Below are 26,250 nucleotides of genomic sequence, written 5' to 3' on the forward strand. Positions count from 1 at the left end.
AAAAAAACACACCTGCACTCGCGCTGTGGAAAAGGATAATTTTTCATATTCGACTCATGCAAAATGCAATTTTCCAATTTTATTCCATTAAATGGAAATAATAATAATATAATGAATTCATTGAATAGTTAATTAACGCATTTCTGCTTCAGTTGTTCGCCATTTTCATTATTAATCGCTGCTAAAATGCGATACTCACTCTCTCCCTCTATTGAATCGAATAACGTGTATTCGACATACAACGATTCTCATCATTAACCATTTTCCATTGCAATAAGATGCATAGTTGTTGTTTTTTTTCGATCTCAAACCCAAAACGCAGCATTCATACAGTGTATTTGAATAATGCAGGTGCTGAACCGAATATATGTGTGTTTAATTTTCAAGTAAACAAGCCAGAAATGTTGTCAATGCCGTGTGCTCGACGAATGCGAGAGATGCATTGTATTTGTTATTAGCATGAAATAGCGTTTTTGATTAAACAATCGATTTGTAACGGGCAAATATTGACAAAATTCTTCATGGTCGACGGTCGATGGTGACCGCACCACAAATATTGTACGCTTCGTTGAGCCTCTGATTTTCATAATCAATTATTGAGAGAAAATACAGAGTGCGTGCGGAGATGGGGGGAGAGAAATGTGTGTGTGTGAGAGAGAGAGAGAGAGAGAAGTGAAGAGGGAAATGAGAAAACAAAAGGGAGAGAGTAGTGGAGGAGAAACATGGAACACCAAAGCCAAAACTAACAATGTACCATATTTTATGCGCAATGAAAATTGAAATTAATGGAGTAACAAATCCGGTGAAATTACCTACCGAACGCCTGAAGCACTATATCGCTTCGAGACTTTTTGATTAGTGGAAAAAGTCATTAAAAATGTAACAAGCCCTCGGAGTATGCATTCGAAAAGCATTTTCATCATGCAAAAGTCACACAAATACATTACGCACACAACGAACCATTTATGAAATGCATACGCATTCTAATCTTCTGCACTGCAACTTTAATTGAAAATCCGCAATCGGGTTGCATCTAAATTACCAACTATTCACATTTATCTATCTCGTCTGGTGAATCAATAAAGGTGGTATTGTTTTAAATGCTTTATTTCGTTGACAATGTCGACAAGAGCGAAAGAGATGGAGAATGAGCGAGGAATATAGGGATGGAGCGGGAGATGAGAGAGAGAGAGAGAACGAGAGAGAGACACAAATGGAGATGAACCGAGAGTCCACTCTCTCAATTAAAACTAATTGCGGCACAATATTCGACAAATCAACAATTGATTCAAAATTTAAATTGGCTTTGCACCAAATTCATTTTCACGAGCACATCATTGATAGATTTCATCGGCAAACAAACTTCAATGATTGAGTGCATTTCGTTGATTAAACGAACATGAATTAGGCAAATGAAATTTTACAATGAAATTGATTTCGGTTATTAACCAAAGAATTGCATACACTTTGCACATACTAAATATTGGAGTCGATAGCAAAAACCACATTTTGTTGAGATATTTGAAAATTGATTTCAATATTTTACAAGTTTTCATTTTTCGATGAAAGCTCTATAGTTAAGCTTTTATTAAAATTATTAAATTTCACTTGTGGGAAGAAGAAAAAAAACTTTTCGCGTTCTTTGGAAAGCATACAATGTGTACCAACGATACTTTACGTCGATTTCATTAAATTTCCAACGTATATTTTCAATGTTGCAAGTTGGATTTCCCCATTCATATTATCAAACCATGGCGGCTTTTGAACAATCATCGATGCAAATTTGTGGTGAATTTGTATGATGTTGTATGTGCGCGCGGGCACAGCATATGATGTATGGCGAAATGCAGTCAACTCGATAAATTGGTTTAAGTAATTTTGCTACTCAGAATAACTTTTCACAGCGAGCTCTCTGCTTCATACCTTCATCAGTACAATCTTCCAGACCCGTGCGCACATTTTCTGCACACGAACATTTGCAGCGAATGTATATATTGGATTATGTACGCCAATTGAAATCTATTCTCGAACCTCAAAAGCAAACGTTTCGTTTTGCCTAAGTGCGTTAGCGTGTGTGTGTGTATGTGTATGTTGTGCGAACACATGGATACGATTAACGGAATTAGCACAAGATTAACTCCTTCGCGACGCATTAACCTAAAATAATTAAACCATCAAATGTTGAAACATCAATAAGAACTGCTCAAACGATTGCATCGTTAACATTAAACACAATTTAAATTAGGTTTATCAAAATGATTAAAAGCGTTTTTCCCATGCTCTCTCGCTTTTTAATGGCTGTGCTTCAACGCACGGGATTAAATGAATGCTTCACTCACATTTCGATGCAAAATAGAAGCCATTGATATTTTCTAGTGCATTTATTTAAGACCGGAAAATTTGACACAGTGTGAAGGGAAGAGAGCATGTGAGAAAGTTGAACGTTCGTATTTGAAGTGAGACATGAACAATGTTCATTGAACATTCTTCAGTTCTTGTATTCGAGTTTACTGCTGCGATGAGCATCATGTTCATACGAATTATCCGGCTAATGAGACTTGAATCATAATACTATTTACGTTTGAGCACAAAAGATGCTTTCTTCGAAATGGCTGGTTGTATCAGAGATGCCTTTTGTATCATTTTGAATAAAATTTGAGAAGATTGGGTCAATTTAATTAACTTAAACGACAAAGTGTACATATTTTGGATTTCAAAAGCATATGGCTTGGGCCAAACTTCAACAACATAATTGTATAGATAAGCATACTGAGGTCAAACATTTTATCGTTTATGTGGAAATATACTCAATTATAGTAAGTCTTATTCTAAGACATTTTCACAAAACCAATTTTATGTCAATTAAAGAAGATATTAATCAGTGGGAATCTATACTAGACCACTGTCTCTAGCATTGCTCAGACCTTTGTAAAATGTAACTTTGGAAATATTCAGTCGATTGTGTTTTATTCCTTCAATAATCCGTTTCAATCATAGCCCATTAGATTTACTTATTTATAAGATTCTAGCCAATTTATTGGTATAAAGATTAGACGAATATTAATCTTGAACAAAAGTCACATCAAACCTCATTTATGTTACCTCGAATATTTTTACAATTTGAAGAATCAAACTACACTGTTCTATACACATTTTGTTTGAAAATTCTGAATTAAAAATACCTCAATGTAATTTAAAGTCTGTTATTATGAAATCTAATCAAGACCATACGACAATTGCCTCATTCCAATTGTACTTTTCAAGTTTTATAATATTTGATTGGAGCAGGTTTGAAATGAATCCGATCGATGTCTATATTGAACCGAGCAATTAACGAAACCGTTATGTTATGTATACATACTTAAGTATGTTGAATGTTTTTAAACATTGATCAAAAATTTGCTCAATTATGATTTGATTCGTTTGAATTGATTTCCTTTGGTTCGATTCAGGTTTGAATGTAAAAATCCAATGCTTTGAATTCTTCAAAGATTTGGAATTTTCCCGAACCGATATCAATCTTTTATTATAGCCTCGAAGTGACACTTTCGAGGCCCTCGAAACAATTCAAAACTGTCAACTGGCCCAGTAATGGGAAGTAAATTAAAAGTTTGAATTTTTTAAGCCAGTATTGACAAGTAGCTAATTAGGGATGGGACAAGTTTGCTTGTGAACCTTTTTTTTCTCATCATTTTCTTGTCTCATTCAAAAACATGTTTTTGTTTTGAAAAGACTTGTTCGTTACGAGTTTTTATGAAACTTATCGAATTGTTCATCTAACTGGCTGCAAGTCAACCGCTCTTCAGTCAGTCTCTTGTGTCTAAACTATATTCACGGGAAAGTTTTCAACACAAATAATAAACAACGTGCCGTTGAAGAGTACATAAGTCAAGTTGCTATTTACTTTACTTAAAGCTTGGTTAGATTGGTTTTCCAAACAATCGAAGACGAAAGATCGTCGCATTAAAAGTAATTATAAAATCATTTTTTTATTCACACCATTGCTTGAAGTCTCTCTGGTAGAAAGCTATCTGAATGTGTTGCTCTGGTTGACGGAAAGAGTATTGAATGTTCACATCATTTTCAAAGTTCTAACCAACATTGTCGAATTAGTTTTACGATCGAAAACATTCGATTCATTCATGTTGTGACGTAAACAGGGAAATTTTGTTCCACAAACATTTTTGAAGAAAGTTTTTTTTCTTCAGATTTACAAGTTGATATTGACCTTTTGCCCTAGCGTACAATGTAGAAAAACGAAATAATGCATTTGGATCGGCAAAAGATTGATGTGGTCTTAAACCGGAATACGAATTATTTTTTCTCCATCGACAAGAGTAATTGACGCTCATACTAAAAAATATCCCTGTCTAATCCAATCGCAGTCAATTTTCTTTTGTGATATGCTCCTGTCACTGCCATTGAATGAAAAGGAGAGACTTTTCAGCTTCCGTTTCCAACAATGTTTGTGCCCCATCCAATTTCGAACCGGTTATAAACTCAATTTCACAACCAACAATTCAATTGTTTGAGCGAGCTCAGTATGCCGTCTAGACCTGTCCACTTCGTTTATACTCCAAGTTCCACGTCGACCGATGAGTGTGCGCGAATTTTATTACGACGAAGCGCAAATGTTTACCATTGTCCTGGCGTTATTCAAATTCAATTAGCACGGTGTAAGGTAAATTTAATTGCAGATCAAATAGAAATTTTTGCAGCAGCAAAGCATGACGATGGAGGATTGCGTGTAGAGTATGAGGTGAAAAATGTTGAGGCTGACGATGATGTAACGGAGACTTGAAGAATGACGATGCGGCCAATCAATCTTCTGTCGTCTCATCGCAGCCGCCACATGCACTTATGAAAACCGACTCATCGGCGAAAAGATTTCACGTTGCGAAAGTATAAATCAGATTCACAGTAATAAAGCGCATCGACCAAACCCAAACAACATCACCGCACCAAATAATGGCGAAGCAGGCTGGCTGGCAGGCAGACAGGCACATGAATCTCGGCTGAACATAATGATGTTTCAACATCCAATGCGAGCCAAAAACGGTTTCACTTCAACGTTAATTAACGACACATTATGGGTACACAAAAACCAATTGTGGAAACCTCAATTTGCCGCCGTAAATGATATTTAATTTAATTTTATGGTATTTTAAGTATTACCACCACTGCGCAATTTTTCCACGGAATTTTTACCTTTTTTCCCTATTATTTTCCACCTAAATTTCCAACGCGTAGAGTGTGCAACAACAAATCAAATATTTGGCACCGGCAAAAATACTAGGTGCTGAACATAAATTTTATGGCGCTCAACTGGCTATGGATTCAGAGCGCAAATTGGTTTTGGTGTATGTGTGTTTGTCGATGACAAACAATATGCACAGAAGAAAATCCGATAAGAACTGTTGAATAAATGCTATATTAAACGCAAATTTGATGAGTTTCTTCCCACAACCATATTACATGCAATCCTCTCTTTCTCTCTTTTAACGCGTCTTTCTCTTACTCTTTCGTTCCGCGTTTCACTCTCATTACCATTCATGCCGTCGGGTTTTCAATTATTCAATAAATTATCGGCTTTTATTCAAAGACTCAATTTTGATTCCAAACACAATCTGTACCCAATTTTAGACAAACTTATTTTCCCTTGAGGGTTCTTTGTCTTGTGGATTTTGCCATCGGATAAAAAAAAACGAAGAAAAACAATAATAAACATTTCATCCGAGTAGAAACCCGAAGAAAAGTTCATGTTGTAATGCGTTGTTCTTTTTTTCTTTCGAGAACAGTAACATTACATACTTAATGATTCTAATCGATAAAGTGATCGGTTTTGTGGACGTTCGTGCATCGGATAATTGCCAATACATCGAATGCATAGAACGAAAGAGGATTTGGTACAATTTTAAAAATTGATCCAAAGTTACGTCGCCAATGATAATAATATTACATGCAACAATATAATGCCAATGTACCTGTTAGAAAAGTTAGAAGAAAAGAAGCCAGAAGATAAGAGGAAGAGAAGTGAAGCTTTTTCATTGTCGATGTAGAAGTATCGATTATTTATGGTGTTGCCGTTGAGCACATGTGGATCTAAAGTGAGCGACAAATCATAATAAGACTATCGTTGTCGTAGCACCAGCAGCAACCATCTAACAGATGCATTTATCGATTTGAGCGGTTGTGTGAACGTTGATATGAATATCAAAAAATATGTTGCACATCTGCTGAATGGCTGAAAAATGGTGCACACATACACTCTATCTTCTGGGTGAATTATGTGCCGTCACAAGTATCATACAAAATGTTGGCTACAAGGAACGAGTCAGGATTCATTCACGTGGCAATCAAACCGAATTTTTGAGATATGAGTATTACTATTCGAGCGAATTTAGTTTTTGAGCAATGCTTCAAGTGTTGACTCTTTTTGAATTTTGACTACCATATTATATTGATGCATATATGTTCTCAGAATGCCTACGGCACAATGTAGCTCATCTCCTGGCAATGAATCACATTTTGCCAAAAGAAGAATGTTAATAACTTTGAATTCATTTACAAAATGTTAAACTTTAAAATTACCTTTATAACCCAGTCACATGGACTATGTTATCCGTTTTTGCCAACATTTTATCTCGTTGTAAAATATTCAATGGAATTTCGTGCTGTCGACTTTTTTGAAGCAAGATAAAAAAAAACAGCCGATTGTCAAGATGCAGCACATACATGTATGCGTGTATATATGGGTTGATCCGTTGTTATAAGCAACAATGTTTTAATTATAGCCAGAGAAAATGGAAAATACAATTTATCGCAACTTTATCGTACGTATGCATGCTCTAGCTACGGTAGAATGTAGTGCAGATGAAGAAAGAGGCGAGCACGGTATTTATATATGCCAAGAAGTTTACGTTGTGAAGCAATTACATTGCCAATGGCATTTTTCGAACAGGACCTCGCTTTGTTTTGTCTGATTGCGAAATTTTGCAACGGTGACTTTTGTTGTTCAAGTGATCTTGGCCACGGGGCAAAAATCGAATTGCCGAGTCAATGCCACATAAGTATAGCAAATACCAAGCAAACGACACATGGATTCTCGACTCTTGCACATTCTGTACGTTAGAATGAGAGAAGCATATATACACACAGGTACATGGGTTTGGCGACTCTTCATTCTGCACAGATAAAATCCATTTAAAACAATTTTTTCCGTCCGAAATTATCTTAACCGAAACATTTCGAGATCGGGTTGTACGATTCGAGTGTGTGTGTGTGCGTGTGTGTTTTTGTGTCTCCAGTGAACGATTTACCGTGCACTTTGAAACGAACAACAATAATCCTATTTTCACTATACAATCAGCGCCGTGGCTGCTTCTCATATCCGGTTTGTGTAATGTGAAAACGGATTTCAGAGCAGCTGCTATGCACAAACTTGGTGCTGTTGCTACTGCTAGTGCTGCTGGTGGTGGTGGTGCTGGTGCTGCTGCTGCTTTTCAGTATCTACATAAAACATTTTCAAATCGATTCTTATCTATGTTTCGATATTCTTGCCGCGTACGATTCGTTCAGCGGTCGCTGTTGCTCTCATTCTCCTTTTGTTCCGGTTTGCCATGGCGAAAAGTAAAGGCTTTCAGGATTTAATTCATCTATTCACATGCATACGTGATCATGCTGTATCTTAACGCAATTTCCAAAAACGAAATTTAATGTGTATGTGACTTTAGCATTGTTTATTCCGCTTTTAAGCTCCAACTCTGCTTCATCCGTCTTTCTAGCTACTGAACAACGAAAACAACTGTTTCATTACGAATCGGAAATGTTTGGCTCGTTCAACGGTGTTTCCAACTCATTTTTCAAACGATGTAATTCGATTTAGACTACACGCTTTAAGCCATACTTCGTCGACGTACGCTTTTATCGTTGAAATTCGACACACTCTCTCTTTCTCTCCTTTGCTTTCGCTCTATCAAATTGTCTGACAGCAAGTCGCAATCCAACAATGATTCCATTTTCTATTTCAAATGCCAAATTAAAACCTACAATAATCTAAGGTCACGACACACATTCATTTGATAAACGGAAATGTTAAAGCAATAAATGTTTTACCCTCGCTTTTCGCACCACATAAAACCGAAGCGGTCGTATCTCACACTCCCACCAGATGTGGATGTACAGCACTCTTAAACGAAATGGCAAAAACAAATGATTTCCTCCCATCACTTACTGACACAATGCATCGCATTAAGGTGTGAACATTGCCGTGTCAACGGCTCTTATATCATTTCCAACACTCGAACCAACCGGCCGAATGGAGCACAAGAAATAGTGTCGAGCAACGATGTGTCACACCGAAAGCCACAGCCACACGCCTCGTTTCATCGTACACATATTTTTGATGGATGGATGGAATGGAATTCCAATTGTTCACATAAAATATATTCCAAACGTTTTTCCCCGATGTCATTTGACGCAACAATTGACTTTTTTTTCTTCTATGAAATACACTGAAGGGTACTTATCATACGCTTCTTTCTTTGCTTTTGTCGCAATTCTTCGAATTTCTATCTCTCGCAAGATCTCTCTGTTCATCGTTTAATTTTATTTCTAAATATCGATAATGTACATTCAAACCTGTGTTTTAAATTACCATTACCAAGAATTCTGCTTTGTATTGAACCAGAAAAAAATGATAGCAAAAATTTTTACATTTCATACATATATGAACTTTGCAATATTGCGTACAAGACCTGAATGAGCGAAAATAAAGTGAAATGAAGATGTTCATTAAAAATTAGTTGGAAATAAAACTTAGCTCCAAACCACGGAGCTTGAGCCCAACATCTTAGTCTCTTACATCTTAGTAACTACTCACATAAAAAGCTTTCCGAGTCAAAATTTATTCTTCGACATTATTTCCTACATAGAATTGTGGTAAAAATAACTCCTGGAAGTTAACTTCATTATTTTATCAATTATAAATTTCTATAATAGTCTTTGCTCAAGGATTGAATGAACTTAGAAAAACTTGAAAATTTTTATCATTTAAATGAATTTTTCTTTCAAAAAATTTAAAGTAGTCAACTTACGTTCCCAACTGAGGAAAAAATTAAAGTCATTAGAGAAAAAAAAAACTTTTTTGAGATTTTTTCGACCTTTCGAAATTTCTTGTCACGAAAACTTATTTACACACTGTCATTTTAAAATATTTAACAAAATAAGACATGATTAAAAATGGATATGAAACAGAATCCCATATCATTTGAAAATTCTTTCTCGTAATAATTTTCCCATGGCCAAAATATCGAAAACATTATTGTACTGGCATATCCTTATTCATATCGAAAGACGTGTTGTTATTGTGGGCCATAGTCTTTGTTTATAGCCATTTTCTTATAAGAAAACACTCGTTTAATTCTTCACATCGTAAATTGAACCAACCACCACTTGGGCATCCTTATCTGGCACGTAAAATTCGCCAATATTTTATGGCATTTTTTATTGGCATGCTCATGTTAATCCCGTAGTAAAAAAATTGGAAATTTCGGTGAAAGGGTTTACAAAAGGTGTTTTATCTTGTATCTTTGCGACGAAGTTTTATTGTCTCTCTCTCTCCTGCTCTTTCATGGGTTCTATGTATGGATTCAATTAAGAGTTTATTCCATCAAATGTTTATGATCGCATGAAAATTGCACCATTTTGATTATTCAATCGATTGAATCAACATCGATTTGATGATTGGGTAAAAATAATTCAATCATCCCATGCCTCGTTCAACAAGCTCAATTTGGTTACATCAATTAGAGATCCATTGAAAATATCAGATCAATATATTCAAAAACTTTAAGAAAATTATTTTGTGTGAATGTGAAAATTTCAATAAAATATAAAAGCCAACGTTTGCAACATGGATATCGAGCATAACACAAAAGGCAGATTAGCTTCAAATAATGTCCGAAATTTGCACCGAACGTTACACAGTTAATCCGCATTGATTCACCAAATATTTATCAAAAATTATTGTGTCTAAAAGCGGCTGCAGGCAAACATCAAAAGAGGTGGAGAGAAACAGAGATAGTGAGATACGAAGAGGGGCAAAGAGAAATGGAAGGAAAATTGAGACGAGCATAGAGTGCGTTGGACTTGGGCCAGATTCAATTCGGTCGGAATAAAGTTTTCCAATTATTTGGTCGCATAAATAAACTTTCGAAATGCACAAAAGTTCCGCACTGAAAACGAACATTATTCAATAAGAGACAAATTTAATCCATATTACGTGAAACCAATTTGAGGTTTGTTGCCGAAAGTACATTCATCGAATGCCATCATCCAGCCAGCCACATTACCGCAAAATATAACACGCTTATTCAAACACACAGACAGCGATCTCTTATGGTTAGTACACACAATTCTTCGTGTGTGTTTTTTTGTTGTTGCAAAGTTGTTCCCAAGATGTTAACATACATCTACTCAATATATCATACGTGAAAATAAATAAAAAATCAATAAAATGATAACTTTTTGGAGTTCAGCTGCTGCTTTCTCGTTCGGTGAGCAAATAACAAAGGATGTGCCAAGAACCGACTGAAGAGCGTGAGAACAACGAAATATGGTTTAAATTTTGAAATATCGCTCTTGTTGAAGCAGATTAAGATGCACATTTCGCAATTCCATCGTCTCATGCTATGCGTTGCAAACGGCTCTGTTCGCTCATTCTTTCTACCGCCATATTTTGTTTGCTTCGTCGTCTCCGTGGTGGTGGTTGGTTTGGCCAAGGAAGAAGAAAAAAACGTCATTGGCAACCGTTAAGCTGCCTTTCGAAAATAATAACAATTCGCCACATTGAAGTCGAAGATTGCGGTAGAAATTTGCCATTTTCAATCTATCTCTTTCGGTGGTGTGCGCAATCACGTTTTGAATCAATATTTTAGTAAAGCACACCATAAATGACATCGCAAAATTAACCCCATAAATATTATTCGCTGCACTGGGGCGACAAAAAGGGCGATCTGAAAAAGATTAAGGGGTCAGATTTTCGGTGAAAAACCGCAAAAAATCCGGCTGCTTACATACATATGTAACAAACGATGCGCACCATACAATCCAATCCATTTCAAGTCAGCCAACCAGCCAACATCTCTAGCTGACTGTATCAACAATTACATTTGCTTTTGAGATTTTCCATTTTCCACACACAAGACTATTTGCCAAAGAATATTCCAAGACAATTTTTCATTCTGCAGCGGGAGCGTTGCATGCGACCCGAAACAAAAACCATTTTCTCACTTTTGTGACGCTGAATAAACTTTTATCGCTTCATTTATTTGTGTCGGTGTCGCTTCCAACCCAAAAAACAAACAAACACATCACCTTTGATATTTTGATACTTTCAACTTTCGGCATTCGGTACGCGCACACACACACACAGCACCACAACCCATCGACGTGCTAAAAAAACTTTTGCGATAAAAATATTTTGGCTAATCGCACTGATACCTTCACCGATTAACAACTTAGCACTCGAAAAATAGTTTTTGCTACCTTTCCAAAGATAGAGAGAGGATTTTTTTGTTTGGCATCAAGATTAAGCACGGCAGTATTTTATTTTATTTATTTATTTTTATTTCGGTAGAGAAAAGTTTCAGCTATTTTGTTTGATACACCTGAGATAATGGAATTAATTATTTAGAGCATTTTTAATTTTTCACTTTTTCCCAGGGCAAACGATTTTCGATGTAAAAATACAAATTTCACTCTATATCATTCCAAAAGTTTCCAAATAAATTTTTTAAAGGTGATTCAGAGGTTTTCCATCATTTAATTTTTTATCATTCAACAAAATATGTTATCGTTTGAGTGTGGCTTATGAGCTTCATGTAAAATCACAGTTGAACTTTAATAGTCATTTTCAATTGTGTGAATGGAAGTGAAAAAGCATTTGTTACATTGAATTTTATTTAAATTGATATTGTCAAACGATATCATGTGTCAATTTGAATATTCAAAAGAGAAAAATGTTGAGAAATTTCTTATGAATAGCGAATAATGGAGTAAATTACAGGACGACGTGTCTGCGTTTCACACGACAATCAAAAGGGTAAGAGATCAATTTGATATTTTTCATCTCCGATCGAATTAAATGGTTCAAATATCTTCGAACTTGTTATCTCACACATACTATCAAATCAAATTTTTCAAAACCGATATAATTAAAAATAAAAAATATTTTCAATTTGGCTCGTCCATCTTTCCAATTAAGTTCAAAGCATTTTTAAATTGACACTTGGACAATTATATCACATCAATTTCGTACACATATTGGGGAAGATGTATAAATGAAAGAAACCGATTTTGGTGGTGTGAGGATCACGACAGTTGCCTCTCAAATTATGTTTTTTTTTTCATGTAAACAGATGTCAGGACAATGAAGAATTTGTTACTTTTCATTAAATTTGCCATAAATTTGTAATGATGAAACAATGTTTTCATGACGTGTATCAATTTGAATATTTAAAAAGGAAAAAATGTCGACCGATTTCCAATGAATAGCGAATGATGGAATAAATTGGAGAGTGTCTTCGTGTTTCACATGATTTTCCATAAATCGAGAATCAAAATGGCCTAGATTTTGATCATCTTATTTATTTTTTCTGTCTCAGACAAATGATTAAATGCTTATTCAATATTTATTGTCGAGCATGAGACAAATATCTAGCGTTTTCTTCATTGGCTGTTTTGATTTTCGATTCGGTATATTTTCTCGTTTCTCAGTGACTCAAATGGCTTTGAATCATTCACGATTACTTCAAGCACGTAACATTCCGCTTATTATCAAATTAAATATTTCTGAATCGATGTAAAACTGGAATGAATCCGACGAAATAGGTGTCAACATTTATAATTTATATTTTTTATTTCCCAGAGCGTTACTTCTACCGTCTCGACAGCTTCAATTTGTCTCTCGAAGAAAGTAAACGACAAACTTCGTATAAAAATTAAATTGACCAAATGCCAAAAAGATACTTGTACCAATCAAATGACGAAAGATGAAAGATTCAACATTATTTCCATTTCACTGAATAAAACTTAAATGAGTTGTTCAATGAGTTGTGATATGTTTTAAAAGTTGTAAATTGTATTTCGATTGACAAGTGGGGAAGTGTTTTGAAAAGTCTTTTTGACTGTTCCATCGAAAATTGGTCGGAACTTTGACATGGTATCAATTTAAATCCTTCAAATACCAATTTTGTTGTTCGTATATCAATTACACGTACACATACACTCAGGCGACACGGTATGATACGATGCCCAGTGCATTTATTAGAAAATATAAACAAGCTGCTCGTCGGTCTCGATGCAGAAAACAAAGTTCATCGGAAGCGGATGTGGAGTCGACGAATGGAAAACATGCATCGAGTTGTTGTTGTGCACTTGAAAATGTTAAAAGTTTCTCTTTTCACCATTTCATTCGTTGGAAATGGGTAGACGGAAGAATGCGACTATTTCCGTTGTTTTTTTTTTGTCACATATTCTGCTTGACGCTGCACTTGTACAACTCATTGTAGTTTTATGTGTGTGTGTGTGTGTGTGTGTTCACATCAAAAAAGTGAATGTTAACATTTATACAACTATTCGAATATCTTTGTACCTCTTTTCCACTCCGTCCCTCTCTCTCTCTCTCTCTCTCTCTCTCTCTCTCTCTCTGCCTCGCTCCTTTATTTTCCTTTTTATACGCGTCATACTGAAATCTTTGCTAGTATTTTTGATTTCTTTTGATCGCTGAGAATTTTCGCACAAGTTTGAAATTCGTCCACATTTTCTTCCTTCTTCTGTTCGTTGTGTGTGTAAAAAGTTGAACATGAAAAAGTTGAGAGATGGTAAAATGTGTAGTACAGCTACACTTCGAGACGCACCACTTTTGAATCCATACGTAACGCAAAGAATGGTAATGGCTTCTTTTATGCATTGCACATTCTTTGCGCATTCTTGAATTTTTTAAACAAATGAAAATTCGCTTCTTTGTCGATTCGCTTGGTCATCATTTCACTCGTTTTGAGGACGCAACACCAAATGGATAAAGTGCAGATATGTTGTTGCGTGCACTCGACAAAAAGTCCAACCAATTGTACCATTCAATAATGGAACGCGTACAGTACTTTGAACGCGTACAGTCATAAAATCCAATTTCGCACAAAACAAACACATTTAAATATTCACATTCCGTTCATTCGCATAAAAGCTCCGAATAATCTTTTTTCGCAAATAATTCTCGTGAAATCTCGGTTTCTGACTAAAAACATTCCACCATTCATATCTTTCTCAGAAGAAGTGTGGCTTAAATTAGAACATGTCTAGACAACTATCACCGCCGCTTTGAATCGTGAAGCGAAAAAGGAAATATCGCACATTTATCACATGCCCCGCCGAAGAGGAATTCACAAAAAGTACCAGATAAATCCAGAAAACCAACTGGCACAAAAATAATCTTCTTATGAATTTCACAGAAAAATCTTTTTCTTCCGAATGTCTATTCCGATTGAAATGCACACGATATTACATTTTTCAAGAGATGAACAAAAAATTGCGTACTGAGGAAAAATCTTTTACTATTTGTTGATTTATTTACTTTGCTCTGCATTTCTCTTGCTAATCTATGCAAAGCAACCCATGTTATTTCTCGCTTTTTGCACTCTTTCTGTTCTCTGTCTCTTATCTACAACTGTTCGTCGCTTTTTCTCAATCACGGTATGAGTGTCGGTGTGTAACTTCAGAATGATGGCGAAGAGATTTTTCGAAAGAACAAGCGTTATTTAGTTTTTAAGTGAAACGAGATGTTTCATGTTCGCTATCATATTTCGGTGTGATATGTATTACCAAGGTCGCTTTCTTCGTATTCAAATACATGGGAAAGATTTGACGTAAGACGCCGAGACGCCTCTACGCGTAGAATGCTCGAAGCTGTCATCGTACACATATTGAACACGAACATTGTTGTTTACACAATCGCACTCACACAAATGAACGCATCGATAGTGCCCGCTCAATATATGTACGATGACTGTTTTGAGTGTCCCTCGCCTAGAGTGCTGCGTGTCGTTTTTCTTCGTTTATTAAGCGATCTTGGTATTACAACCAGTTTTTAATGGAAAGGCTCAATTCGATATGTTCTGTGGATATATTCAATTCAATTTTGCCATTAAAAGCGGCATTTTGCAATGAGATACTCTATTTTATCACGGGAATATTCTCATGTTCACCCCATAACTGCAAAAGCTGATATCCAATTGATGTTTTTTTTAATCTTATTATCGTTTTTTTTTACAGAGGAGGATTTCACAGTGGAAGAATTTCCAGAAGAGTTCATGCCACCGCCGATGCGTGATGATTTCGTGATACGAGATGACATGTCACAGAATAACCTGATACAGGATAAAGGTATATACTGTTTTTTTACGGCTCATATATTTATTTTACCCAAATTAACTTGAAAACAAATGCGAAACTCATTTTTCAAAATAATGATTTCCCCGTAATTTGCTAAGACATGACGGAAAAAGAAACATAACTCTCTGTTGTTGTTGTTGTTCAAGAGCTTTTCCCAAATTATCGTATTAAATGTGTATTTCATGTTGAACCATAAACAGTTGTGTGAATCGGCGGTTTTTGCTTGTTTGCAGTTGAAGTCAACCACTTGAAAAATCTTTTCGTTTCTGGGTGAAAAAGTGCATGCATTGCAAATTCAATACAAATTGCGCCAAAATTGCTATGTCCATGGAAAAACGATTTGTTATTCATTCATGTCGGGACGGAAAATGTGAATTATACTGAATTGAAACGCAAAAGCAAAACATTTCTGATGAATGCTATTTCATTATGCGATTATATGTTGACAATAAATTTATGCATTGACGTACGACATTCATCGTGTGGCTCAGTAATTCTCGGCGCTCGTAATGTCTGAAATGCGCTTGGAGCAAACGCAATTTCGCTTCTTTTCACTCTCTCATTTCCGCCGTGAGTTTTTTTCCTCACTTCTTTCTCTCTCTCTCTCTCTATAACCCGTTCACTCTCTTGCTGCGCGCTTACTTGTTCGCTCGCTCATTCACAAATGTTTAAAAAAGAAGGCGAGTATAGCAAAAATGCAATTAAAATTTTATGTTTAATGCTTTTTTCCTTTGTTCGGGTATTTTTCTTTAATTTTGTCTGTTGTTTTTTTTCGCTCCCACTTTCTCTTCGTCCCATGCTCCAGCAATGTTGTTCGCTGCAGCAATGGAATTCCTTGCATTCACCGTTGTCTACCACTGCCGCCATTCGACACTCAATTCTTTTGGCGTTGTCTTCGGCCCGAAAGCATTCCCTCATTTTTATCCGCTTCGTGTCCGCCTCTCTCGCCCCATTGGAACAAAAGAAAAGAAAGTCGCTTTCTTCCACAACTAGTGGTAGTATATCTATTGTTTCAACCATTTCGCTATTATTTTTACAGCAGTATCGAGAGCAAGAGAGAATGCAAGTGAGCGGTTTCGACTCTTTGTTCGTTCGACTGTAAAACGATCGTCGAATTTCTGTATTGCCAGTTCAACTTGGTTACACAAACAATATTTACTGCTTCTTTATTCGTAATGAAAACGTGTAGAACTAGCACGAACGCGCGCGCGATGCACAAAAGAAAAATGAAAGAAGAGCAGGAACAGGAAAAAAAAATTATTTACTTTACGAACCGCGAGTCCTAAGATATATACACACAGACATTTTCGCTTCGAAGATCAGGAACTTGAAAGAAATTATATAGTGTTGCGCTGAGTCGTACTTTGTTAAAATGGATAGGTAAAATGGAGAGAGCGGGCGGGAGAAAGAGAGAGAGAGAGGAAACTATATAAATTTATCAGCATTTTTCGCATAAGTTTTTCGTGCATTTCGCATGGAAGTAGTTATTCCATTCGCCTTCTACAAATGCGATGAGAAAATTATTGGTACGGTCGTTTTTTTTTCATTCTCGTTCATTTCAATGTAGCCATTTCTGCAGGTTTTTGAAATAAATAAACAAGCAATTTTTGTAAAACGGAAAATGAACTTAATTAACTGTGTACTTTCAACTTGAATATTCGGAATGAGCCGAGAAGAACAAAAAACAGCACGAAAAAGGACAAAGACGATAAAATCTATTCCGATACTTCGTGAGTTTTGGATTTTTCATGTAAAACATGGTGCACCGTTCGTCCCATCCCCATCTCTTCATGTCACTGATTTTTTTTTATTTCATTCAAAACTTGTTCTCGCTCGTCGATTAGCCTGGCAATACCGTTTTTGTTCGAAACTATTCATGGGAAAACCTATCGATGCGTATCTTCATACCAAGACAATAGATAACAATAGTTCGGTGTGTATGCTTGAAGGAAGCCAACGGAAATCAAGCTAAAAATAGTTTACAGCTTACGATGGATATTTAATTTTATTTATAACAAAGCAAGGCCATCCGACGATGAAAAAATTTATCCGAAAAAAGATTGTGTTTTCAATTAAAGATCAGATGACATAGTTCTCGTCATATTACATCATTGAATGGCATAAACGGAGCTTCATCCACTTTCAATCAATTATTAGTAGACACATCACCTTTTTTTCCTCCTCCAATCAAACTATTATATAAAATTTCGATCATATTTCTGGCGAGCTGAAAAATTGATGGAAAAGAATGTACGCCGAATTGTTATGGTTACCAATGAAATAGTGCGTCAATCAAGCGTGTGAATATATATTTCCGGGATTGGCTTATAAATATCGAATATGTTTATGATTGTGGCCACACGACCACTTATCGCATTATCAATACATGTGAATATTTAACGTGTTTTTCTCACTTTTCGTGCATGAAACGATTATTATTATACAACCATTCTTCCAACCTTTGCTCAAGTGTTCATTTCGGATTGGCTACATTCGATAAACAACGTAATGAAATTTTCCATTGCTCGAAAGAAAATAATAAGCTCAAAAACACTCCACGGCTATTTGAGCGGTTAACACAGAGTTTGACAATTTGAATGAGTTTTTCTCCAGTTTTTTTTCCCTTTCTTTTCAACTGATTCCCGGTTTCAAAAGCTGGACACACTCTCCGAAATGTTGTTGAACATGAGACGTAAATGAAAGATAAAAAGCTATTGTTTGACGTTCAACATAGCGAAAACGAAGCTATTCAACCGGCTGTGGTTGACAATGACACCAGCATAAATAAAATATTAACTAGATATTGAATGGCACAAAGACATCGAGTTGGCTCGCACACCGATTTCGAAATGAGATTAGGCTACATTATCTGATGTTGATGACAAAAATACCGACAACAGCAACAACAGCTACGCAAACTTCGAAAAACCAAAACATTCTCCCCCACCATACATGTAAACCGACACGACAAATCAAACAATAAAAACACCAAAATCATTGCAATAAATAAAAGTTACCTAACAAAGTGCTTTTTGCCGTTGTCTCTATCGTGATGTCACACTGACCACAAGCGTCCAATGTTATGTCTCCCGTTCGACTTCTCTGTCCCTCTCTCTATGTGTGTAAGTATATATGGTCGTTTATGGCACGATCATCGATTTTCTCAATGGTTGTGTTCGTTTTTGTGCTTTTACGGCCACGGTCCTTAGCCGCCCCGTGCCATCAGGAGATCGTTCAACTGTGAAATTTCTTTTGTTGGGTTCATTCGCTTCATTGATATTTAGTTATTATACTGCTGCTTGCTGCTGCTGCTGCTGCTTTTTGCTCTCCATATGTTGTTCACTTCGGACACTTGGTTCGACAAGTGTATTGTTCCATATACGATATGGTCGTCGCATCGTCCATCCCTTATCATTTCAATTGTTTTAATGACTCTATCGATCGATTTACTCAGTCCAATGGAACGAAATTCAACAGCAATCCATTTGATTTGTCAATCGTGATTTCGGCTACTTTTCAATCCATTTTTCTGCTTCACACTGTCAACGGAATTTAATATTTTGAATTGTGTGCGCGAAGAAAGAGAGGGAAAAAATACAATCATTTCGATATTTTTCCAACAATTTCAATATTTTCAACATCATTGTGCACTTACCCAATAATAATTTATTATTATTCGGAATAATCAGTTTGAAATAATTTTCATTCCGAAAAACGATTATGCACATTGGATCGATTATTTAAACATGAAAGCGTATGAATGCAAATATTTGTTAACATAAAATTCAACAAACGACTCAGAAAATCGAATGTTTTCTCTTCATGCACCGTGCATCATCGAATGAATGCTATTTTCTTCTTTACACGATTCTGAAGCTTCAGCATAAAAAAAAATCCTGTTGTGATTTCATCAGAATCACTTTAATCTTTTAATTTTGTGTCTCGCATTTGTACGAAATCAAAAAATGGTGGAACGATGGCATGGCTTCGTGGTGAAATTTGAATCTTTCGAATTTTTCTCTGAATCTAGCAGAGCTTTTAAGAAGTTTGAGCACTTTGAATCAGCATAAGACGTACCCTATGTATAGAATACCCATGTATGGAAGTTATTTCAAACGAAAATTCAAATGGCAAACTTGGTTGGAAAATGAATCAAAATACCTCCCAAGTCTACGAAATGGAATTGTAATATGAAAATTCTTTCGAAAAGAAATGAAACGTCATGGTCCAAATGTGAAATGTTCTGTTGATGCAGAGATCAAAATTGTGTGTTGATGCAGTTTCACTTGTGGTACATCAAGAAAGAAAAATAAGTTAATCTATTTACCGTATTATATCTCTGTTAAAGTCGATGAAATGACAAACTTCATGCAGTATAAGAATGCTGCTGGATTTTATGGGGAAAGCCATAAAATGTTCGCTTTTCTTCATCATTATTGACTTGAAAAGCATTGTTATTATTACATCGCATTGTTAAAACTTTAGACTATGGTTCAAGAGCTTACTATCAAAAATAGAACATCCTATCCTCCGATAAAGTTTTCAACAATCCAAATAAGCATCATCTTGAACAAATAAACGAGCAAAAACAAAGCGATCGTTACGAAAATAATTTAGATGGTTCGATGGCATACACACACGAGAAAAAAAAACGCAACGCAAGAATTATACCGACATTTTCATTCGATGGTACTAATTGTTGTGCATTTTATTTATGGTAACGTCGATATTTCTTGTTTTGTGAAAATATCTCGCAATAGCTGAAACGATAATCCGGATTTCATGCGAAATCATTTGGAAATGATTTACCTTCTGCAATGACCATCAATAAAAAAAAACACAACAACAAACAAACCAGAAATGTTGGTCCAGAATCGAGATAGCGATGAAAAAAATGTTATGTACGAGATAATGAAAGAGGAAAGAAGAGGTAGAGGGAAAAAAGAGAGAGCAGGAGCTGAACATAGAGAAACAATAAAATAAAGCTAATAGTGAGCATGTCGCCGCTATGATTCCTGTGCGCTGCAAAAGGATGGAATGTACGACATGTGATGTGGTTGATAATGTATCATGCAGTTAGTTAGATGAAAACTTAAAAAAGATCGACTGAGGAAACAAAAACGCAGAATGTCGATGAATTTTTTTTATTTGTTTTCTTTTTTTCGTTTGATGCTTTTGTTGTGTTTATCCTTTTATGGATGAGCATATCAAACACGAGATCGAACCGAGCAAGCGAACGAGAGAGAGAACGATAATGGAGTATCAAGAGCAGGAAAAAAGTGCGCTGAGAATCAAGATAACGAGGAAAACATTGCACACACTCGATGTATGTGTGTGTGTGTGTGTGTTTTTGTAATATGTATCGGGGGCTTTTCACAGTGCAGATACAGCGAGAGCCGTAATAAAATTATTGACTGCAGAAGCAGAAAAAAAGCTAAACGAAACAATGTAAATACAAAACAGAGGACCATATTGCCAGATGATTTATAGCATTTTTAGATCTTTATCAAATAATGGCAAGAAATTTTCATAAAAATGGCCAAAATGAAAGTGCAGAACGCAAAAAATCAAAATGAGAACATCATTTTGGGAGAGCCGACAAAAAAAAGAGATGAGATGAAAATGTTGAAAATTTTGCGTGGTCATTTTGATCGGCACAGCGCCGCTACACATTGAGTTGCTTTGCTAAATGCTATACAATAGGCTCACATGGTCCGTTGAGATTTATATTATTTGAAACATGAGCGAATGATGTGGAAAAAATCAGCATAACAAAAAAAAAATTGCAACCGACAAAAAACGCTGCCACAGTAAACTAACTGCGATGCGTGGCTCCATTGAAACTATCGCCAAAACACACTTTCAAACACACACACACACACAACGAAAACTATTCAATCTACGCTAATGCTGAACATGAAATCGTCTATAACCATTTTTCTCTCCCTCGCTCTCTGGCTGCCTTATTCGCTCTTCCGACAGATCGTTAGCTTTTTTTCCGTCTGTTTCGCTGCTAGGCCAAATGCCATCCACGCCATCGCTAGCATCGGCAACGGCAGCAATACAACGACGCTGCTGGCATATTCATGGTTTAGTACGATGCATGCATTATCCATCACTTTGATCTCATAATATTTTCTATCCACAAAACATCACTAAATCATTTGAGCTTTTGCAGACATCAGACTCCTTTATTCATGAATTTTTATTATAAATCAGATTAGCTTGGATTTTTGGCAATCCATACATAAATGCGTCATGTATTACATCTCGCTCGCATTTCTCGTTTCTGTCCGCCCCGTTCCGTCATTTGAATAAAAGGGTGAAATGGATGCGAGCATATGCGATGCGATAGCGGGTTTTTAGTGTTGGGAAACGGGAGCAGCTCGTCGGGATAACCATAGCACTGGAAGCATTACATAGTAATTTGATTTAAGCACACCCGCCCTCTTTGCTATGGATTGAGTCATTCAGGCGAATGGGCTAAACGTCAATGTTCGATGCAGATATCGGTGTATTCGCGAAACGAAATCGCCTGTTGAAAAGCATCAAAGTAAGGGATTCCATTTTTTAAATGTAGTCTTTTGTTGTTTTCGACGTTATTATTTTCCCGGAAGCTGAGCATCTGAAAATCAGGAAAATATTTCCCAACAATATTGCTGCATCGCAAGTAGAATAATGTGAAAAATGTTACCGAGCTGCTAACGAAGCATGAAATATTCCAGGCTTTCAAACACGGCTGCAAATCATTGTGTGTTGGGCGAGAGAGAGAGAGAGAGAGAGAGAAAGAGAGAGAGCAGATATATTGACAGCTATTCGATGCTTTTCAATCCATATAATCGATACTACATCATATATTGACTTTAAATATAGATGCTGCACCGGCATTTCTGACAAATGTTTTGAATACTAAATGCCTGCGATTGTGGTGCGGTGCGATTGTGTAGATCGGCTCGAGGTGAATATGTTTCCGTCTTATACTATCGAAAAAGTGAGGATAATGTAATAAAATGAAAAACAACCCACTTATGCTTTCAACAGTCAATTACATTTCAAATGTTGTTTCAACAAGGCAAAAAACTATCAAAAATGGAAGAATTCAATTGGATGGAATCTAATGGAAGAAGAGCAAAAATGTTGGATTTTGATTGCTATAAGAATACTTCATGCTACTCAGTTGAATGGATATTTAAACAATTTTGTCGACTTTCTATTCTAACGATTTATTATTATACGCATCATAAATGGTTAATAGTCAATATATTTATTCAAAACTGCCCTTTGTCTCTCTTTATTCATGTCGTCATGACAGAAAAAAGGCAATAACGTCCGATGTCCATCGGATAAAAAAAGTGACCATTGGCTCCAATCACTTTCCCGATTCAATTTTCGTCAACAGATTTTCATAATAAAATTTGTCAGGCAAACAACTCAATTTCAATATAAATTGTCGTCAAAAAAAGAATTTCGACATTTTGCATGCAAATCGGCAATCACACAAAAAAGGGGGTCACACAAAAGACTAAACAGAAGAATGTCGAGAGATAAGATGAAAAAAAGGAGATAAAAGGAAAAATACGAAATTTAACTGCTTATTTCTGCTCATCGAATGGATAGTTGTATATTGAAAATTATATAAATGTTTTGTAAATACGCGCACACATATGAGTCACAAAGAGAGCCAGTCGAACAATGGCAAAGAGAATGGGAATCGGGACTAGGATGGAGAAAGAGAGAATGAGAGTGGAGAGAGAGAGAGAGTGAGAATCGGGAGGCATATCGTCCGATTGTCATTGTAAACGATGTTATTTATTTTGTTTCGCTTTAAGTCGTTTAAATAATGTGCGCTTTTGCACATTTTCATTTTTCTTTGAATGTGAATGTGTCTATGCTTTAAGCTCACTCTCCCCGTTTTTCTTCAGATGCCATTGTTTTGCCTTTTTCCAATTTGTTCACTTCCTTTTTATTATCGTTTTTTTTTTTGTCTCTCTCCTCCCGTTGACTTCCTTTTTATTGTCCTTTCTCTATTCGTCATATGGATCCTTTGCTCTTTCTTTCTCCACACATGTCTGTCTCTATGTGTTGAAGTATTATGGCGCTAAAATTGGATAGCGATCGAAAAATATTTGCATTTTTTTGTGCTGGGTGTATTCGATTGTTATTTTGTAAACATCCATCTCTCTTACTGTCGTGAATAAGAACTGCCGATAAAGAGCATTTCGTGCATATTGGAGACAGATATAGTTTTATTTGTACGATTGAATGAGTGCCTCCTTGTCCTATGAGCTGTTTGTCGGTTCGTCGAACGTTTATTATTTCTCTCTCTCTCTCTCTCTCTCTCTCTCTCTCTCTCTCAAATTTGTGCACGAAAAAAATGCGTTCGAAAACATCTCGAATTGATCTGTGTTTTGTATTGTCATCGAATCTAACTGAATAAACAACAGAGTATCAATACTCGGTGTGAGAGAGTATCGAAATAAATATTCAAGCAAAAAGTCAAGCGAACGGAGCACGGAACGGGTGAAAAAAACGGTTGTAAGAGACTCTCCACCATATATATCCATTTTGTGTATGGTTGTCGGGCTTGTGTGCTTGCACACAAACGACCATTTCATTCGATTGACAGAACACTTGTGCAGATCCACAGTAAAATAGACATAATGCTAAGCACATTACACATGATTGTTTTCACATTGTCCTCACTCTCCCTGTGACATGGCGCGCATCGATACACAAAACCGATCCATGCTTACATCCGCACCGTAACACCCGACATTATTTCTGCTCACTTTTTTTCTTCTTCTTCTCCATTTTCGATTTTATTTTCAGTGTCTGTTGTTATTTTTTTTACTTCTTGTCTATTTTTCTTTTCCTTTTGCTAGAGATTGCTATTTCTCGCTACTCTCACACGACGCAGAAAATAAAGCCATTGTATTCGGGCACTTGATTTTATTTGATAGTTGTGTGATGCGGATAGAGTCGTTATTGTTGTTGTTGTTGTTGCTTGCTTGGTTATGTTTTGTGTGCAATGGAGAATATACGGAATAAATGTGACAATGGAATTAAGCGTAAATGCATTTGAATCAATGCACAATTTTCAGCACGAGAGAATGCACATTATCTTCCATTTGAAAACGCATTGAAATGAGCGGCTGCGGATTTTACACACTTGAGATTTTCGCAAAACCGATTTAGTCGGCAGTGTTAAATTGGTGTGTGTGTGTAAGTGTGTTTGTGACACTTTGCTCAACTAAATTGCCCAAAAATAATGGCATATTTCCCAGTTTTGTCTTGAATTGTACGAAACGCCATATCATTGGAGAATGCGTTGCATTTCAATGCAGAAACTATTTAACCGTTTTAATACAGTCCATTCGCGATAATTGGATTTAGAATTATTTGGAATGGGTGAATTTCTCGAGGTTTTCAAATCGGTGGTGTTTGGCATCTTTCAAATATTTCAATTTTCTTGTGAAATTTTCGCATTCCTCATTTTTCGAATTTTTCAAATTTTCGAACGAAAAAAAGTGCAAACGAAAGGCACATTCAAAAAGTTAAACTTGAGACAACAAGAAATTGTCAGATTAATTAAATTTCCCTTAAAAGCATTTGCGTTCGTCGAAATGTTGCACACTTTAGTCCATTTCCTCTGTGTCTCGCGCGCCAACTGGTTGATTACAAAGAGACACACGCGGTGCGTGTATAAAATGTGTGCGAAGTGAATTTTGCTACTGCCACATGAAAACGTGCATTCGAAGCATTCTGACAAAAGACAAAAGCGAGCAAGCGATCGAGGCGGGGAAAGAGAGAGACGAGTTCGGTTTTTAGTGCATGTGTTACGCCGCTGACGAAGCATCAAATTGCATGGATCCTATATTCACGCAAATTTAGTGTTTCCGTTGTGTCTCCGGCTCGTACGAGAAACAACTTGCTTTGGCTCTCTCTCTCTCTCTCTCTCTTTGTCCCCGCTCGTTCGCTTCTCGCAGTCTTTTGTTATTTTTCTGGAAAATTACTATACAAATCGTAAGCACATGGGTATAATGTACGAGTATAAATATCCTTATGCGATATGCGCGCTGGAAAAGTTCGTCAGTGTTCGTTGAGCATCTGGTATGTGCATTCCCTCTATCTCTCTCGCAGTGTATGTGTGTTTGCGCGCTGAATCGCACTCGAAGATGGTGTGTACAACAAGTCATTGCTTTGCATCGCGATTCACGCGAATATTTATTGCAAAAATATTGTCTGACGTTCATTCGAAACGTTCACTTCGTTTATCTGATTGGATTATCCGCACTTTGCATTTACATTGACAATACATACACATAGAACGGCAGCAGCGCAACATCAACGGCGGCCATGTGTTTGTGTTCTCTGCGTTTGTGTCATCGTTTTTCTCTCTATTCACAACGAATTTCCTGTTCGTGTTCCGACAACTTTGTGAATGGTTCCTTCTGTTGCTCGTTGGCTGTTGATGCGAACGAACGAACGAAGCAAGAGAGAAGAACGAAAAAAAGAACGACTTGTCCATCGAAGGAGAGAGGAAGAGAAAGATATTTGTTGTGTACGTGTGCGATTGTTGTTAGCAATATTGTGTTTAAATCTCCTCTTAGACAATAATTTTCCCATTGCAAACGGTACAGAATACACACATCCCGAAGAGAGAGATGTAATAGCGCGTTGTGCTATTTCGTCGCAAGAAACAAATACACACACACATAGAACAATTGGAGACTCGGTTGTGTTTTGAAATCTCGTATATTGTATTTGGAAAGCAAATATACGCCTGATTTCGATTTCAAA

At 36.3% G+C, this 26,250-nt stretch overlaps 1 protein-coding gene across 2 annotated transcripts in view; it reads left to right on the forward strand.

The window, feature by feature from the left end:
• Positions 1 to 26,250, forward strand: part of LOC129566761 (neurotrimin-like) — a 107,922-nt gene that overhangs the window by 19,338 nt on the left and 62,334 nt on the right. For both annotated transcript variants that reach the window (XM_055442980.1, XM_055442981.1), the window contains exon 2: positions 15,331 to 15,441. In XM_055442980.1, the coding sequence (XP_055298955.1) occupies positions 15,331 to 15,441 (111 nt within the window). The remainder of the gene's footprint in view (positions 1 to 15,330; positions 15,442 to 26,250) is intronic.

This window comes from Sitodiplosis mosellana, unplaced genomic scaffold (genome assembly GCF_009176505.1).
Source record: "Sitodiplosis mosellana isolate CC-2019 unplaced genomic scaffold, AAFC_SMos_1.0 Smas_scaffold_5, whole genome shotgun sequence".
NCBI lineage: Eukaryota > Metazoa > Arthropoda > Insecta > Diptera > Cecidomyiidae > Sitodiplosis > Sitodiplosis mosellana.